General features: G+C 38.4%; 1 protein-coding gene across 12 annotated transcripts in view; it reads left to right on the forward strand.

Moving 5' to 3' along the window:
* ENOX2 (ecto-NOX disulfide-thiol exchanger 2) overlaps positions 1 to 18,757 on the forward strand; it is a 290,277-nt gene that overhangs the window by 207,540 nt on the left and 63,980 nt on the right. For 11 of the 12 annotated variants that reach the window (XM_067024239.1, XM_067024243.1, XM_059050961.2 and 8 more), the window contains one exon: positions 9,352 to 9,486. The exons of the other annotated variant lie outside the window; for it this stretch is intronic. In XM_067024239.1, the coding sequence (XP_066880340.1) occupies positions 9,390 to 9,486 (97 nt within the window). In that variant the 5' untranslated portion in view covers positions 9,352 to 9,389. The remainder of the gene's footprint in view (positions 1 to 9,351; positions 9,487 to 18,757) is intronic. 12 annotated transcript variants of the gene reach the window in all.

Genomic DNA, 18,757 nt, shown 5'->3' on the forward strand with positions numbered 1-18,757 from the left:
TCTCTCCATCTGTTTGTATCATCTCTAATTTCTTTCATCAGTGTCTTAAAGTTTTCTGCATACAGGTCTTTTGTTTCCTTAGGTAGGTTTATTCCTAGGTATTTTATTCTTTTTGTTGCAATTGTAAATGGGAGTGTTTCCTTAATTTCTCTTTCACATATTTCATCCTTAGTGAATAGGAATGCAAGAGATTTCTGTGCATTAATTTTGTATCCTGCTACTTTACCAAATTCATTGATTAGCTCTAGTAGTTTTCTGGTAGCATCCTTAGGATTCTCTATGTATAGCATCATGTCAACTGCAAACAGTGACAGCTTTACTTCTTCTTTTCCGATTTGGATTCCTTTTATTTATTTTTCTTCTCTGATTGCTGGAGCTAAAACTTCCCAAACTCTGTTGAATAATAGTGGTGAGAGTGGACACCTTGTCTTTTTCCTGGTCTTAGTGGAAATGGTTTCAGTTTTTCACCAATGAGAATGATGTTGGCTATGGGTTTGTCATATATGGCCTTTGCTATTTTGGGGTAAGTTCCCTCTATGCCTACTTCTGGAGGGTTTTTATCATAAATGGGTGTTGAATTTTGTCGAAAGTGTTTTCTTCATCTATTTAGATGATCATATGGTTTTTATCATTAAATTTGTTAATATGGTGTGTCACATTGACTGATTGTGTATATTGAAGAATCCTTGCATTCCTGGGATAAACCCCAGTTGATCATGGTGTATGATCCTTTTAATGTGCTGTTGGATTCTGTTTCCTAGTATTTTGTTGAGGATTTTTGCTTCTATGTTCATCAGTGATATTGGCCTGTAGTTTTCTTTCTTTGTGACATCTTTGTCTGGTTTTAGTATCAGGGTGATGGTGGCCTCATAGAATGAGTTTGCAAGTGTTCCTCTCTCTGCTATCTTTTGGAAGAGTTTGAGAAGGATAGGTGTTAGCTCTTCTCTAAATGTTTGATAGAATTCGCCTGTGAAGCCATCTGGTCCTGGGCTTTTGTTTGTTGGAAGATTTTTAATCACAGTCTCAATTTCAGTGCTTGTCATTGGTCTGTTTATATTTTCATTTTCTTCCTGGTTCGGTCTTAGAAGGTTGTGCTTTTCTAAGAATGTGTCCATTCCTTCCACGTTGTCCATTTTATTGGCATAGAGGTGCTTGTAGTAATCTCTCATGATCCTTTGTATTTCTGCAGTGTCAGTTGTTACTTCTTTTTCCTTTCTAATTCTATTGATTTCAGTCTTCTCCCTTTTTCTGTTGATGAGTCTGGCTAATGGTTTTATCAATTTTGTTTACCTTGTCAAAGAAGCAGCTTTTAGTTTTATAGATCTTTGCTATCATTTCCTTCATTTCTTTTTCATTTATTTCTGATCTGATCTGATCTTTATGATTTCTTTCCTTCTGCTAACTTTGGGGTTTTTTTGTTTTTCTTTCTCTAATTGCTTTAACTGTAAGGTTAGGTTGTTTATTTGAGATATTTCTTGTTTCTTGACGTAGGATTGTATTGCTGTAAACTTCCCTGTTAGAATTCCTTTTGCTGCATCCCATAGGTTTTGGGTCATCATGTTTTCATTGTCATTTGTTTCTATGTATTGTTTGATTTCCTCTTTGATTTCTTCAGTGATCATTTCGTTATTAAGTAGTGTATTGTTTAGCCTCCATTTGTTTGTATTTTTTACAGGTTTCTTCCTATATTTGTTGTCTAGTCTCACAGCATTGTGGTTGGAAAAGATACTTGATACGATTTCAATTTTCTTAAATTTTCCAAGGCTTGATTTGTGACCCAAGATATGGTCTATCCTGGAGAATGTTCCATGAGCACTTGAGAAGAAAGTGTATTCTGTTATTTTTGGATGGAATGTCCTATAAATATCAATTAAGTCCATCTTGTGTAACATATCATTTAAAGTTTGTGTTTCCTTATTTATTTTCATTTTGGATGACCTGTCCATTGGTGAAAGTGGGTTGTTAAAGTCCCCTACTATGAATGTGTTACTGTCAATTTCCCCTTTTATGGCTGTTAGTATTTGCCTTATGTATTGAGGTGCTCCTATGTTGGGTGCATAAATATTTACAATTGTTACATCTTCTTCTTGGGTCAATCCTTTGATTATTATGTAATGTCCTTCTTTGTCTCTTGTAATAGTCTTTATTTTAAGGTCTTTTTTGTCTTATATGAGAAGTGCTACTCCAGCTTTCTTTTGATTTCCATTTGCGTGGAATATGTTTTTCCATCCCCTCACTTTCTGTCTGTATGTGTCCGTAGGTCTGAAGTGGGTCTCTTGTAAATAGGATAGTAATATTTTTAATGAGCTAATGGAACACTGTAAATAAAGGGTCTCTTTGGGAGGAAATTTAGTGTGATGCATAAGACTGTGGGCATTGGCATCAGAGCTGTCTGGGTTTGTATTCCTGTTCTACCTCTTATTAGCTGTGTGATGTTGAGCTGATTACTTAAACTCTCTGTGCCTCAGTTTCATTATTTGTATAATGTAGTGCAATAATTCATATATATGCTGTGTCTGTCTGTAGACTTTGAGCCCTTCATGGCCAGGACTACTTCATCATCATCTTAACTATTACCATGTTATTATTCCCACTTACCAAGTGCTCAATATGACCCAGAACCCATGCTAAATTCTTTACCCACATTATCTAATTTAATCTTCAACAAACTTTTAAGGTAGATACTATCATTTTCCTAATTTTCTAGCTTGACATTTTTCTCATCAAACCCAGTTCTTTATTCAGAGCACTTATCATAATGTGTAATTATTTTATATTCATTTGTATTTTAATATCTCCCTCCTGCACTATGGTGTTAGCTTCATATGACCGAGGATGAGGCCAGTTTGACTCACAACAGTGTTGTCTTCAATATCTAGAATGATGCATGACACATAGAAAATGTTCAATGAACTTACACTAAATATGAAAGGAAGGCTGGAAGGCAGGCTGGCAAATAGAAGAGAAAAGAAAAGAGCAAAATAATGATCACATTACAGTTACTAAGTAGTAGAGCTAGACTGTGGTACAGAGCCATCTGACTCCCAAACCCATACTCTTGATCACTAGGCAAGATTACTTCCTACTCTTGAGAGACTTTCAATAGATGTTGGTTGACAAAATCCTCTCCTCAACTTGTACAATACTGTGTAATAAAGTTATAGCAAGCATAAAAACCAATGGATGTAAAACTGAACAAAAGAAAGAAAATTATAGGGGAGTAAACTGTCAGAGAAGAAGAGTTTATGTCTTAATAAAATATATTTGGCAAGATGGCACGAACATACTGAACTTGTTTCAAAGGAAATAAGGGAAACATTTGAAATAATTAACTCCACTACAGGATGAGGTGTATCACAGAATCTGTGTGTGTGTGTGTGTGTGTGTGTGTGTGTGTGTGTGTGTGTGTGTGTGTGTGTATGTGTGTGTATTGTCTTCAAGATCAAATAACTTTGACAGTAATTGACTACTTAATCAGTGAAGCATAAACAGTGTAAAAATACACAGATGGCAGTAGTGATTTGATAGTTATGGGGTGATACCAGCTTAAAGTGGATTTCACTTTCCAATGTTTTATTTTTTTTTCATGCTAATGAACTCTTGTTCCAAAGTGCCATATCTTCAATCAGCTTACCTAGAGGGCACTCATTTAAAACCACTCTACAACTTGTGATGTCTAGAGGAGTTGCCACACAAGCAGAACGATAGAACCAGCATAGCAGGACATGATCTACAGACTTGGGTGAGGTATTTTGAATACCATTTGACAACCACTGGCACTTACCTTCTGAATATTCTGGGCTGCTGCCAGTGAGTATAGGACTCATGGGAAAATGAGCAATTTCTTCCTTTAGTGATGTAGGACTACTTTTATAAAACACCTAAAGAAATTGTTAGATGTGCATTTTTAGTCTGAAAAATGAATCAGGACTTAACTTTTCCACCATTAAGTGATAATTCGTAACAGATGTTTAGCACAGCATGTTTTGTTAGTACAGACCTTAAATCCAGATTGCTGCCAGAGATGATCATCTGGGATTTCTCTTTGAAAGTAAAACTTTACAAGCTTGCTTATATATATGACTGAGTCTATATGGGGAAAAGATTATAGCTAATAAAATCAAACTGAATTATTAGTTGGGTGCATCTATCCCTGGTTATAACTCTAAATAAATTTCTACATATAAATTCAGTTGTCCTGGAGAGTGAATCAGTTTAGCAATTATACCATCCCTTTTAAGATGGCATCCCAGTTTATCGTTCTGAAAAGGTATACAAATAATAAATGAGTGTCATTGCATAGATTGCTTATTGTGCCCAAAATCAATGTAAGTTGATTTTCTTTATTCATTCATTCAAATATTTCTTGAATACCTACTCCATACCAGACATTAAACTAAGAAATGGGGAAACAAAGATGCCTAAAACCCAGTCCCTGACCTAAAGGAGCATGTAGGCTAGCAGAAGAGAGACATGTATCCAATAACTGTAATTCAAGGCAGTCAATGGTAAATTTTCAGTTGTTCTTGCTTCCTGGAGTGCTTCTCAACCCTAATCCTCCATTCACCACCTAGAGGAAAATCCTATCCCTCCTTAAAGATTCACTTCAAATGATTCTTTGCCAGTGAAGGCTTCCCTGACTATTCCTCATCTCCTCCACCTCTCAACCCCAAACACATATGTCCAAACCCATTCCAGAAATTTCATTACTCCTTCTCTGTTCCCATAGCACTTAACTCGTAGTTTTGTTACAGTACTTATTATAATGATTTGTATTTAGTTGTCTATATGTCATGCCTCTCATTGTATTGTGAGTTCTTCCAGAACAGTAAATGAATTTTATTCATCTCTATATTCCTAGTCACTAGCACAGAATGTGGCATATACTAAGACTCAATAAAAGTTTGTTTTCGGGAGAAGTGAGAGAATAAACAAAGATGAAAATCATATTGTACATAAAATATGAGAACACATAGGAAGGAGTAATTAATTCCAGTGAGGTAGCTTCACAGACAAGATGGCATTTGAGACGACCCTTGAAAAATGAGTAGGACTTGACAGGTGGAGATGGGTGTTGGGGGAAGGGAGGGTGATGAGAAGGGCATTTAAAGCAGAACTCCTTAAGGATTTAAGAACCGAGTTCATTGTAGTGAAATGATGCTGTTAATTAGCATGTTCCTTATCTGTTCATTGTAAACAAGCCTAATAGGAACTCTACTTGCTAACATTTTAACAAGCACTGTGAATTAATATATAGTTTGAAAATAGTGGTACTATGTTATCCTTTAAAAAAACTGATAATTTAGATCATTCTCTCCCCCACCCCCACCAAATTAGTCCAGAGTTTGGCTAGGTACATTGTAAATTCTTAATCTTTGATCTCAAAATTCTTTATTGAGAATAATTCCTAATTCTCTTATATATTTCCCAGGCCTGCAGAGCCAGTGAGTAGCCAGACTGTTGCAAAAAATTATTTTTAGCATCGGGGACCAGTCCTTCTAAACCTAGCTGTTTCCTCTAAGAGTCATTCTCCAACCAGCAGAGAAATTCAAAGTGCATACTCAGTAACATCCTAAAGGTCCCTTCCAGCTATAACATTCTCTAAAACTTGTCTCCCTAGTTGGGGATTGGGAGTCAAGATGAACCTTATAATCACTATATAAACTCTTGACCCAAAGGATACCTGATGCCCCATGTTTGTTTTCTTGATAATATTTACAAGAGGCTATTTCTAGCCTTCTTGTATGCCTTCTCAGAGAGCACTGAAAACTGGGTGTGAGGACTAGAGCTCCTACAGATGGAGAAATCACCAGTTCTGAAATGTGACTTCTGACTGCAGTAACAAATGCTTAGGGCCATCAGTCACTCTGTGGGGGGGGGGGGGGGGATAGTTTATGGAGAGGAAGCATAGGCAGTTTCACAGTATAGCAGAATAATAAAAACTAATATTTCAGAAATAATGTTTTTGGCCATTTGCATTTTCTTGTAATGACCAATCAGTGACCAAAATAGCACTTGTATAAATAACCCAGCCAAGGATCATCCCTCATATTGCCAGGTTGGAAGGATGTGATGGACGGATGTTAGCAAGCTACTATTAGAATAGAGTTGCCTTTGGGGGTGTAATTGGCAGGAGTACATACTGGGAGGTAGGAGGAAAGCAATGGAAAGTTTCTTTTAATGGCTATCAGTAGTCGGAGGGAAATTTACCAAACTAAAAGACTTTTTGTGCTCAGATGACTTACGACTATATCTCTCCCAATTGTGCAATATATACATGCACATGCATGTATAACCTGCTTCAACGTCTTTGCTTATGTCATCCCTGCTCTGGAATGTCTTACCCCCTCTTCTTTACCTATTTAATAACTACCCAGAATTCAAGACATATGCTATAGAAATCTGGCCCATTCTTTCAAATCCTGTCTTCTCCACAAAGCCTCATTCCTTAAACTTCAATAACATTCCTAGTCTATACTCTTTGAGTCTTTCATTGTTTCCTAATTGTTTATTTGGAGATACTAAAGCATGGTGCCTAAAAGTACACATCCTGTGTGACCTTGGACTATATATGTAACCCTTCAAAGCCTCTCATCTATTAAATGGAGATATAAAGAGCCCCTATCTCATAGGGTTGTTTTGAAAGTTAAATGAAAATAATGCATGCCAAGAGCTTTACCTAGCATATGGTAAATGTTCAATAGTTAGTGGTAGTAATGGATGGAGGTTGTGAGAGTAGTGATAATAATCATCGTCATCACCATCATCATCGGTCTCTTCAATTAGATTGTATAACCTTTGAAGACAGGGACTATGTCTCCTATCTGCTTGTTCTCTGCTATCCTAACCCCCCGAATAGTCAATTGGTTAAACTGATGTTTGTTGATCATGTGTCCAACTCAATAGTACTGCCTCAAAGATATGAAATTCCATCAGGAATATAATTTTTCCTTTTCATTGCTACTATGGAAACCCTTGGATGTTTTTTCTTGGTTTGCATGCATGAGTAGTTTGGATGGAAGCTGCTGAAGTAATCATATGCAACTAGACTATGAGAAGAATGGGAAACATCTTAATCATCCCAAGCTCCTGTGGTGTGTACACTTGAAAAAAAAAACTCGGAAAACTAAAAAATTCTGATAAAAAAAAGCCAAAGAAGAACTAAATAAATAGATATTTCATGTTCACAGATAGGAAGACTCAATATTGTCAAGATGTCAATTTTTCCCAACTTGGTTCAATCAAAATCCAAGCAAGTTATTTTGTGGATTAAAAAAAAAAAAAAACGGATTCTAAACTTTATGGAGAGGCAAAAGACCCAGGATAGCCAACACAATATTGAAGGAGAAGAACAAAGTTTGAAGACTGATGCCTCCCAACTTGAAGACTTACTGTAAAGCTACAGTAATCAAGACAGTGTGGTACCGGTGAAAGAATAGACAAATAGATCAATGGAACAGAAGAGAGACCCACATAAATAGAGTCAACAGATCTTTGACGAAGGAGCAAAGGCAACACAATGGAGCAAAGATAGTCTCTTCAACAAATGTGCTGGAACAACTGGACATCCACATGCAAAAAATGAATCTAGACACAGATTTTATACCCATCAAAAAATTAGCTCAAAATGGATCATAGACCTAAATGTGAAATACAAAACTATAAAACTCCTAAAAGACAATGTAAGAGAAAACCTAGATGACTTTGGCTATGGCAATAACTTTTTAAATATAAAACCAAAGTTATGATCCATGAAAGAAATTATTGGTAAACTAGACTTCATTAAAATTAAAACAACTTTGTGAAAGACAATGTCAAGAGAATGAGAAGACAAGCCATAGACTTGAAGAAAATATTTACAAAATACACATCTGATAAAGGACTATTATCTAAAATACACAGAGAACTCTTAAAACTCAACAATAGTAAAACAAACAACCTGATTGAAAAATGGGCCAGTGACTAATAGACACCTCACCAAAGAAGATATATGGATGGTAAATAAGTGTATGAGAAGATGCTCCACATCATATGTCATCAGGGCAATGCAAATTAAAACAACAATGAAATACCACTACAAACCTATTAGAGTGACCAAAATCCAAAACACTGACAACACTAAATACTGATGAGGATGTGGATCAACAAGGGCTCTCATTTATTGGATGTGGGAATGCAAAATGGTACAGCCACTTTGGAAGACAGGTTGATGGCTTCTTACAAAACTAAATATGCCCTTACCATGCAATCCAGTGATTGCAGTCCTTGGTATTTACCCAGAGGAACTGAAAACTTATGTTCACACAAAACGTGCACAGAAATGTTTATAGCAGTTTTATTCATAATTGCCAAAACTTTGAAGTAACCACAATGTCCTTCAGTACATGAAAAGATAAAGTGTGGTATATCCAGACAATGGAATATTATGCAGCAAAAAAAGGAATGAGCTATGGAGCCATGAAAAGACATGGAGGAAACTTAAATGCATATGACTAAGTGAAAAAAGCCGATCTGAAAAGGCTACATACTGTATGATTCCAACTATATGACATTCTAGAAAAGGCAAAACTATGGAGACAGTAAAAGATCAGTGGTTGCTGGGGTTGGGGGAGGGGAGAAGGATGAATAAGTAGAGCACAAAGGAATTTTAGGGCAGTGAAAATACTCTGTATGATACTACAATTATGGATACATGTCACTATACATTTTTCAAAATCTGTAGAATGTGAAACACCAAAGTGAAGCCTAATGTAAACTACGGCTTTTCGATGATTATGATGCATCAGTGTAGGTTCATCAGTTGTAACAAATGAACCACTCTGGTGAGAGATGTTGACAATAGGGGAGGCTATGCATGTGGGGGGTGGGTGCGTATGTGAAATCTCTGTACTTTCCCCTCAATTTTGCTGTGAACCTAGAACTACTCTAAAAAATAGTTTTCATTGACTTTAAAACACGGAGGAAGGAAGGAAGGAAAGAAGGGAGGGAGGGAGGGAGGAAAGAAAGAAGGGAGGGAGAGAGGGAGGGGAGTGGGGTGAGAGAGAGAGGGAGAGAGAGAAAGAAAGAAACACTAAAATGCCATCTGGTAAAGGGCTTTCAAATTCTATAACTTCCTGCCAGTTCGAGCTGTATTGTTTTAACCCTTGTAAAGAGCTGAAATTAAGGCTGTGTCCACCACTTGTCCATCAGTCCATTTCTGTAAAGAGTTGCCAGAGTTTACATTGATAAGTGAACTACATACTGAAACCTTAATTTTTCTTTCTTTTTTTTTTTTTTGGCTGCATTGGGTCTTGGTTGCTAGATACTGAAACCTTAATACAACAAATTATTTTGCTTGTCATTTCTTCTTAGCTGATAATAGTAGAACTCTGAATGTGGATTCCACTGCAATGACACTACCTATGTCTGATCCAACTGCATGGGCCACAGCAATGAATAATCTTGGAATGGCACCGCTGGGAATTGCCGGACAACCAATTTTACCTGGTATGCTATTTTTAATCACCTCACAAGTGTTTCTTTTTACTGACCATATGGACATAAATATAACAATATGACACAACTTATTTTGAAGTTGACATTTACCAGATTCTGCTTAGAGTGTGCATTTTTGTAATATGAGCTTTATAGGCTGGGTGGCCTGTAGTTACTAGTATACTCCCTATTGCACTATGGGCAAGCTGGGGGTATATCTGATGCAGGATATGGTCACTGAATATTTAACTCATTGGAATAAAAGTACAGCAGGATTTGGCAAAGAATTACAAAGTTTGTCTAATTTTATACATTTCCTAGAGGAAGCAAATAAACATGGAGCTAGAATGAGAACTGACTTAGATACCCCCAAAATCTTAGGTTCCTAGAGGGAAGGACAGGAGGTAGCAGGGAACATCCCAAAGACTATTGTTAACATTGAATAACTGTTCATATTTTTTAGAACAAAGTAACCTGTAAGAGAATGGGCATGGTATACTAACTCCATCTCCACTAAAGATAAAATCAGAAGAAAAATGCCATGTCACCTGAAGGGCTTAGTTTAGACACAGAAAAGCTTCCTGGACTGTCAGAGCCATTAACCGTAAAAATAGGTTTGTGAATGTGCCTTGGGCAACTCAAATTTTTATCACTCTGCATATGACCTTAAATGACCATGAAAGTGCTGTGAGTATTGACTTGGGGGGTTACAAAGAAATTTTAGCAAGTAGGCAAATTTGCAAATATAAAATCATGAATAATGATATAAATGTTATAAAATAATTATAAATTTGATCAACAAATGGGTTTATGAAGACATTAGGGAGTTGCGATATCAGGAAGCCTGGGGTGCTTTTTAAACATCCTAAACATTCATCTCCCAGATTCACTTAATTGTTATCCTACTTAAAAGCATGACAGGACCAAGACAATCTAGGCCAATCTAGGACCTTGCTACTCAAGTGTGGTCTGCATAACCTGGGAGCTGTTAAGAATCCCAGGCCACAGCCCAGACCTACTGAATCAAAGCTGCATTTTAACATGATCCCCATGTGATTCATAAGCACATTAAAGTTGAGAAACAGATCTAGAGTGATGCCACTTCGGGTTGTTGTGAGAATTAAATTGTGCTCAGTACAATTCCCGGCACATAGTTAGTGCTCAATAATGTTGGCTATTAAAATACTTTAAAGATCATTATTAATATATTTCTCATAAACATTTCCAAAGGGGGTAATTTTTTTTATTTCATTTTTCTTCATTATTTTATTTTAGTAGAATTTAAACTAAAATCTTATATATGATTTTATAGCTTTATATAGAGTGGTCCTGAATCACAATCACAATCACTCTAGACTATCTCTCATAGTCTAGAGTGACTAGATTGTCTGATTTGGCTTAAATATTACCAGTTTATGGAAGACTGAACCATATGGATATATGTCCCAGAAAAAATCGTGAGGCCAGACCTACTCTGATACTAAGAGAACTAAATGTTAGCTTAGATTATTTGTAAATTACCACATTTAAACATAACTCTATGCTCACAAAGTAATCTTCAGTGCTTTGCCACACATCTATAATGTGGAACAGAAAAAGGCCTAACATTGAGAGTAAAAAATCATCCAGGCCATCGTTACAGGCCCAAAGCTGTGCTGGGGTCAATATCAGGCCTAGAAAATTGGTGTAGGTTTTCATAACAGTAGCTCAGAGGGCTATTTCCTCAGAGACAGTACCTTGCTTAGTACAGGCCTCAAAGACAAACTGCGCAGGTTAAATCCTGGCTCGGCCACTTGCTAGCTATGTGACCTTGAGCAAGTTACTTGACCTATCTGTACCTCAGTTTTCTCATCTGTGAAATGGGGATGGTTATAGTATCTACCTCATAGGATTGCTGTGAATGTTAAATAGTATACTTAGCACAATGCTTGGTATATAATAAGCACTCAGTGAAAGTTAACTGGTGCCATTATTATTGCTATTAGTCATATTACATGTTATTTAAGATAAAGGAAATACTAACATACTTCTTTCAAATAGCTGCTAAGCTGCCATTTAGATTGTAAGTACTTGGGTACTAGGCAGCCAGTGTCAGTGCTAATCACATCCACCCCAACTAGACATTTGAAACCTCAAGAGTGATTTTAATTTCTACTTCAAGCCCCTTTGCCTCACTCTTGTTTTCTTAAGGACTATGAAGAAATGGCTTCTCATGGTCCCCTTCAACCTTGTGACTCAGGGATCATTTGGCTATGCTCCAAGGAAAGTTACTTGGGTTTTTGGAAACCTGGTCTTAGAAATACTGATATTTAGTTCTCTTAAAAGTATACAGGGCAGGGCTTCCCTGGTGGCACAGTGGTTGCGAGTCCGCCTGCCGATGCGGGGGACGCGGGTTCGTGCCCCGGTCTGGGAGGATCCCGCGTGCCGCGGAGCGGCTGGGCCCGTGAGCTGTGGCCACTGAGCCTGCGCATCCGGAGCCTGTGCTCCGCAACGGAACAGGCCACAACAGTGAGAGGCCCGCGTAACGCAAAAAAAAAAAAAAAAAAAAAAAGTATACAGGGCAATAGCACTAAGCTGAGAGACATAATCTGTAAAGCTATGTGTAAAATCACTTCAGTTGTATGTGAAATGATTTTCCTCCTCTCCATATTATTTTAGGGAAGCAATTTACTCATCAGATTAGAATGTGGGTTCTGGATATAGACTGCCTGGGTTCAAATAAATCCCTGCTCTGCCATTAAGTAGCTGTGTAACCTTTGGCAATTTACTTAACCTCTCTATGCCTCAGTTTCTTCATTTGTAAAACAGAGATAATAATAGCACCTATGACACATGTGAAGTCTTAGAATGATGCCTGACTCACAGTATTTCCTCAGTGAACTCAGCTATGATTATTCTTATTTCAAGTTCATATCTGATATATGGCTCACAGAAAGTTGAATTATGGCTTATTTCTATTCTTAACAACAATGAAGTATAATGAATGCAGGGGCAAATTTTTCCCTGGAGAAGCACTGGACAATGGCAGGTGAAGAGAACAGTGTGTGTCTGACAATGCTGGTGACTGCTGCCCGTCAAATCTGGTTGGGGGTGTCCAGAGAAGCAGAAAGTGGGCACCGCACGCCAATGCTGCTTACCCTTCTTCTTGCTGGAGTCTGGGAAACAGGGGGCCTGCCACCTTTGGATGTAATGTTTTAACCGAATGGGATAAAACATCCCCCAATCCTCTTCCTACTGCCCCAAATTCCTTAAAATGGAAAAGGAAGCAAAGGAGCCACATGGAACTGTTTCCTGAGGTCACCCATAGATGGCTTAGTAATTTAGCTACTTTTCTGCCCCTTAGAAGGTTTCCTTCTTAGCCGGCAGAGGTTTTCTTTGTCCTGTCTCATCTGGCCTACCTGTGACAACAGAAAAGGCTTTTGGCATTGATGAAAAACAAATGATACATAAGCTTCCTTGACTTCCCCCAGAGAGCTCAAATCTATACTGTCATGGATGCTGAATCTCTTGGACACATACTTGTCATCTGGGCAGTGTCTAGCTTATTATATTCATTGAGCGTGGAGCAGAGACTACCCATCTCTGGGGTTTGGTGTAGAGCTCCCTTTCATCTAACATGGTGTTTTTTGTACAGCTGCTGTTCAATAAAGTTAATCCACAATGATGGCAGATTAGAAGGTCCCCTCTGGCCGGCACCTGTCTTTCCTGAAAGATTATTTGCTTCTCCAAGCTCGTCAATTAAGACTAATGTTAGTTTTCACATGAAGGGAGGCACCAAAAAGAGTCAGGCGGCCTTTGGAGCATTGTTTGGCCCACCATCCCAGATGAATCCAAGAATGGACTGATTAAAGGGTGCTCACTGAACACTGTGTGCTGCTTCCTTTACTTTCCCCTAAACTAAAATATCCTTAGCATCCAAGGGTGGAGCCTGTGAAGTCCCAAAGAAGAAGTGTCCCTCATTATGGTGTCTCCACTGTATTGCCTATGCCGCCTCCATAATGAGAGATGTTGGAAAATATGACTCATGGCCCTTATTCCCAGAGCAAGACACTGCCCATCTATGAGAATTGTCATTCTTAAGGAGGCAGTTCTCCCTGGATGCAGCAGGCAAACTCTGATGAGAACAGAAAGAATGAAGATGTATGACACATGATAGTCCACTGTTCTTCAAGCTCCTCAAGGAGGCCTGGACTTGGGTTTCTATTATTTTACTATCTTCAGTGGCAGATACTGTTGAGATCCTGAGAAAGGAGAGCACTGTTCATCAGCGTGGTGGACACTTCACCAAGAGCCAATAATATATACACCACTGTACCAAATAGAACTAATGTCTCTCCACATCAAGCTTGAATCCTACCAAGTGATGGGACCCTCAAGATTCCCCCATGGAAACTCTGATGAAGAGTCCAGTAGAGTGAGATGGTTTATTCATTCATTCATACAAGGAATATTTACTGAGGCCTGCTGTAAGCAAGATACTGTGAGGAGCCCTGGGGAAATATCAGTGAACAAAAAAGAGAAAGATTCCTTCCCTCATAGTGACTAGAGTACTTTTAGAACCCCCATATTTTATCCCCAATAAAACCTGTTCTCATTTGAGCTGCCTCTTGACCCTCAACGACTCAAAGACTTCCTAAACATTTTGTTCATTTGCGCTTTTATTCACCCATCCATGAATTAAAATATATTGAGCTGGGTCAAGGGGAAACCAAATGAGCCTTCAAGCTCAGAATCCAGTGGCAGAGACAGCAAAGTCCATTATCACTACGCTACAATGCAGCAAGTGTCATAGTAGATACATGTAGAAAAGTATTGTTTTAGCCAGGGTAGGGTGGACGGGGTGCTAGGTGGGTAATGGTGATCAAGGAAGGTTGACAGAAGTGGCAACATTTGAGCTCAGTGTCCAGGGATATATAAGAAAGTGTCCGATGGAAAAAAGGAACTAAGAACAGCCTAAGCAGAGGAAGTGGTACACCAAGGACTGGCAGGTATGCAAGACTATACAGTGTGGGGAAAATGGTTAAATACTGAGCTGATTTACATCACCCAATTCCACAAAATATTTGAGGCAGCTTATAAGAAAGATTACAGTCAAAGAGAAAAATTACAAGTAAAATAAACCATCAGCTGGGAAAATATAAATGAGAATAGAAGGGGAAGCCCCGGTAAGGAGGTTAATTAGAATTCAGGTATGTAGGTCATAGGATCCCACCCAGTTTCTAAAGGTGAACTGCACTTGTGACCAGGTAGCCAAAACAAAAAGGGAAACCTGATCAGTTACATAATTTGCATTTTCCCTGAAGAGAAAATATACCAGTCCTCAGGAGAAGTCAAACTTTTCATGGCCCTTAACACTTGTGTGTGTTTGACACTTTAGCTCTGAAAGACTTTTTTCATAGGGATCTTCATACATAAGGGAGCACACTAAGTGAGGTAGTTGAGTCATCTCCAAACACTGGGCTGGAGCCCAGGACCAGTTGATATTGCTTTCCCTCATCCACTGCAAAATGTAGAAACTAAGAATATAGTGAATTTTTCATGAAGCTGAATTTGCTCAATTGAAAGGACTGTTCTTTATTCGGAGATTATAGATTTCCTATATTTTTGGTTCTGAAATGTTCTGTCTTTTATGAATTGCATGAATGGTACGTGGTTAATTTTTGTTACTTTTTTCCATGTGTTTTCTTAGCAAATTAAGAGGTTGGCAACCTTAAATATATATATGTATATATATATTTTTTATTCATTTCTAAAATCCAGAAATCTAGGAACCAAGGATGTAGTGTGAAATGTCCTCCCCAATGCCTTTCCAAAGGTGTTCACAGCGTCCCTAGATGAGAGTCAGGGGCATGACCCTGAATCTGTCAAATGTTCTAACAAGTCAAGAACACAAAGAACAAAATAGGAAGGAATAGGGGGAAGGTGGACTAGATATATAGATATTTGCAAAAACTTATACTAATGAAATAAAGCTTCATTGGTTGAAATTTGGGCTCAAAGTTGATATTTATTAGGGAGAGTCTTTATGAGCTGAAATTATGCCACATAATCCACCCAAGCCCAGCTTGCTGCCTCGTTTGTCATTGCACATGAACCAGGCCCTACCCCAACTTTCCAACTGACCCGAAACAAGGGTTTTGATGATCTTCTGGAGAAGCAAGACAGATTTTGGAAGAATTTGAAAGTCATTGTGCAAAAATTTAGAAACTTGTGTTCTATTTCCAAGAGGGCTTGTGGTAAGTTCAAGGTCATCTCACAGCTCAGCCAAGCTCTCCTTAGAAATCTGTGTTCCCTCTTCAGGTTGGCTGCCTAAAAAGTCTTTTCAAGGATCTGTGTAGAGAGGAGGCAGCCAGGACTGTAGTGAGTTAAAATTTCTCAATACCCAGGCATAATTCTTAATTTTCCAATGAATTTTATAGGAACTCTAAAGAAATAGCAATAATGTACCAGAAATGTATACCTGAATTGGAATCATAATTTTCTATAAAATAGCTTAATTATGCATATATAATTAGATCCTATTTGGAACATTTATTTTAGACTAATCCATAGTTGCATTTCAGTGGTTTTACTGCGAAATACAAACTACCTCCTGGTGATCAAGGGTCTCTGGAATACCTAAAAGATCGGAAATGCCTTTAATGGACCTGGGGGGGGGGACTTGGATGGGGAGAAGTCACTTAGTGTAAGCAGAGGCTTTCTGAGGGTATGAAGAGGACTCCAGCCAGCCAGAACCAGGTTCAGTTCTGAAAAGGCAAGCAGGATAGTAAATATGTCAGATCCTATATCTGCCTATCTCCAGTTCATACATTGCCACACAATTCCAACTTCTCCTGTGAGTCAAAGTTGAGACTTCAGATTTAGAACAGAGGGCTATAAATTATCTAATGCTGTGACAACACATATATTGAATATCTCAGCAGGAAGTTCTGGCTGTAGAGATAAGCAACGCTATGGTAGCCTTTTGGACAGGAACATTTGAAGGAATCTACAGGTTGAGTAAGTAGATAACAGAGCTTAGTCTGACAAGAAGTATCTTTTTTTCCTGTGGACCCATGGACTTGGTGAGAAGCAGAGTAGACTAATGATTGAGAGCATAACTAGTAAAAGCCACCTACTGTGTGACCTTACTGTGTTATCTCTGAGAGCTTCAATTTCCTCTTCTGTAAAATAGGGAATAATAATATTGGTCATTCCTTAGGATTGTTCTGAAGTTTAAATGAGATGATGTGTATAAAACCTGGAAATTCATATACACCCGATCAATGGGCAGTAGTATTATGGACAGCATCCTCTTCCCCTGCCACAAAAGTAGAGGTTGCTGTCTATAGGAAGAAGGCCATCGTGAACTGGCCTGCCAGAAAATATCAAGGGTTGAACCATAAAATTGGCATATGTGGTGTCTTTGTCAGGCATCAAAGATGGGCAACCTCTAAGGTTTCTAGTGTTTTGTAGACATCTGTAGTCTTTGCACATCTGGTAGTGTGTTGTCATCTGGCCTTGTTCCAACTGGTCCTTTTACACAGCAATAGTACAGTGACAACAATTGCTCAAAGACAGTGGCTGTGGGGCCCTGCTGGATCCCAAAGCACCTTTTCAATAATCGGAAAAATAATGTCAGTCTAGTTAGGTGCTTAGTGTACTTTCTATTTTAATTACTTGAAAATAGCTAACTCTATTAACCAATCACACCCCACTCCTCAGACGTGCTGCATATTCTGCTTACCTATTACTGTATGACAAACACACTATAACTTAGTGGCTTAAGACACAATGACTTTATTATATTTTAAGATTTTTCTGGATAAAGAGTTTAAGCAGGACTCAAATGGGCAATCCACCTGTTCCACATGGTATCAACTGGGATGCCTCAGCTGTGGTGAGATAGTCTGGAGGTTCCAATACAACTTTATTCATACTCATGGCACCTTGGCAGGGACAGATATAACCCCGGGCTCAGCGGGATCCCTCCCTTTCCATTTACACTAAGGCCCTCTCCACATGGTCTCTCCAGCATGGTAGTCAGACATGTTACATTGTGACTGAAGCTCCCATAGCAAGTGTTCCCAGAGACAAGTGGAAATTGTATCTCCCTTAAGTCCTGGTCCTGAAAACAGGCACAACATCCCTTCTGCTGTATTCTATTGGTCAAAGTGGTTCTAGAGCCCATCCAGATGCTCAAGGGGATGGGGCATAGACCTCACCTCTTGACAGGAGAGGAAACAAAGAATTCGTATCCACCTTTAATCCGCCACACTTGCAAAAAAGAATTATATAGAAGCATTCTGTTATTTGTCTGCCATGTTTTTCAGCATACCTGTTTCACCTTATACCTGTAATTAAATTAATTCATTAAAACAATTGCCATACTACATTGAGAGGCAGTGCAGTGGTTAAAAGCATTAAACTAACCTGGATTTGAATCCTAGGTCTTGCCTAGGTTATTGGCTGTGGAACCTTGGGCAAGTAACTAAACCCTTCTGAGCCCCAGTTTCTTTATCTATAAAATGAAGGATAATAACAGTACCTAGCCCACTGGTCTTTTGGAATGAGATTATATAAAATGCTTAAGCACAGTCCCTAGCACAATGGAAGCACCCAATAAACAATTATAGTGATGATAATAATAATTGATGATAAAGCATTATAATTGTTTGCATGGCTGTTCCCAAAACTATACTCTGAAGTCGAGGATTTTATCTTATTCCTTCAACCCCAGCACCTGCAGAGGAGCTGGCATCAAAATACTGAAGGACATACAAATGGTTAGACATATGGAGGACTGGGCAAATGACATTCTCCTCCATTGTAGCTCCCTGGCTCAGATGTGTACAGGGAATGGAGGATGATAATATTGCTAGATAACTACTCTAGGTTGAGTTAAGTGCAAGTTGCTAGGCAGCAGGAAGACTTAAGGCTACACTGAAACATTACTTACAGTCATATAATAGAGATGTAATAGAGCTGCAACTCAGAGGAGCAAGGCGGCGCAACTGAAAAACAGCATTTGCAGCATTTCCAGTAAGCTGGGAGTTTGGAAAGTACATGAATCAGAAGAGGGAATACAAACCAACATCTTATGACATTTCCACCAATGGTGGTGCCAAGAGTTAAGAAGGCAGTAGGGAAAAGGCGTTAAAAGAAGAGATGGTGGTAAAAGCAAAACAGAACACGGTATTTATTGTGAAAGGACTTTAGGGGAATACCCTGGCCTTTTCCACAACCCTTTTTAAAAATATTTATTTATTTACTTATTTATTTATTTAGGCTGCGCTGGGTCTTA

Source organism: Kogia breviceps, chromosome X (genome assembly GCF_026419965.1).
Source record: "Kogia breviceps isolate mKogBre1 chromosome X, mKogBre1 haplotype 1, whole genome shotgun sequence".
NCBI lineage: Eukaryota > Metazoa > Chordata > Mammalia > Artiodactyla > Physeteridae > Kogia > Kogia breviceps.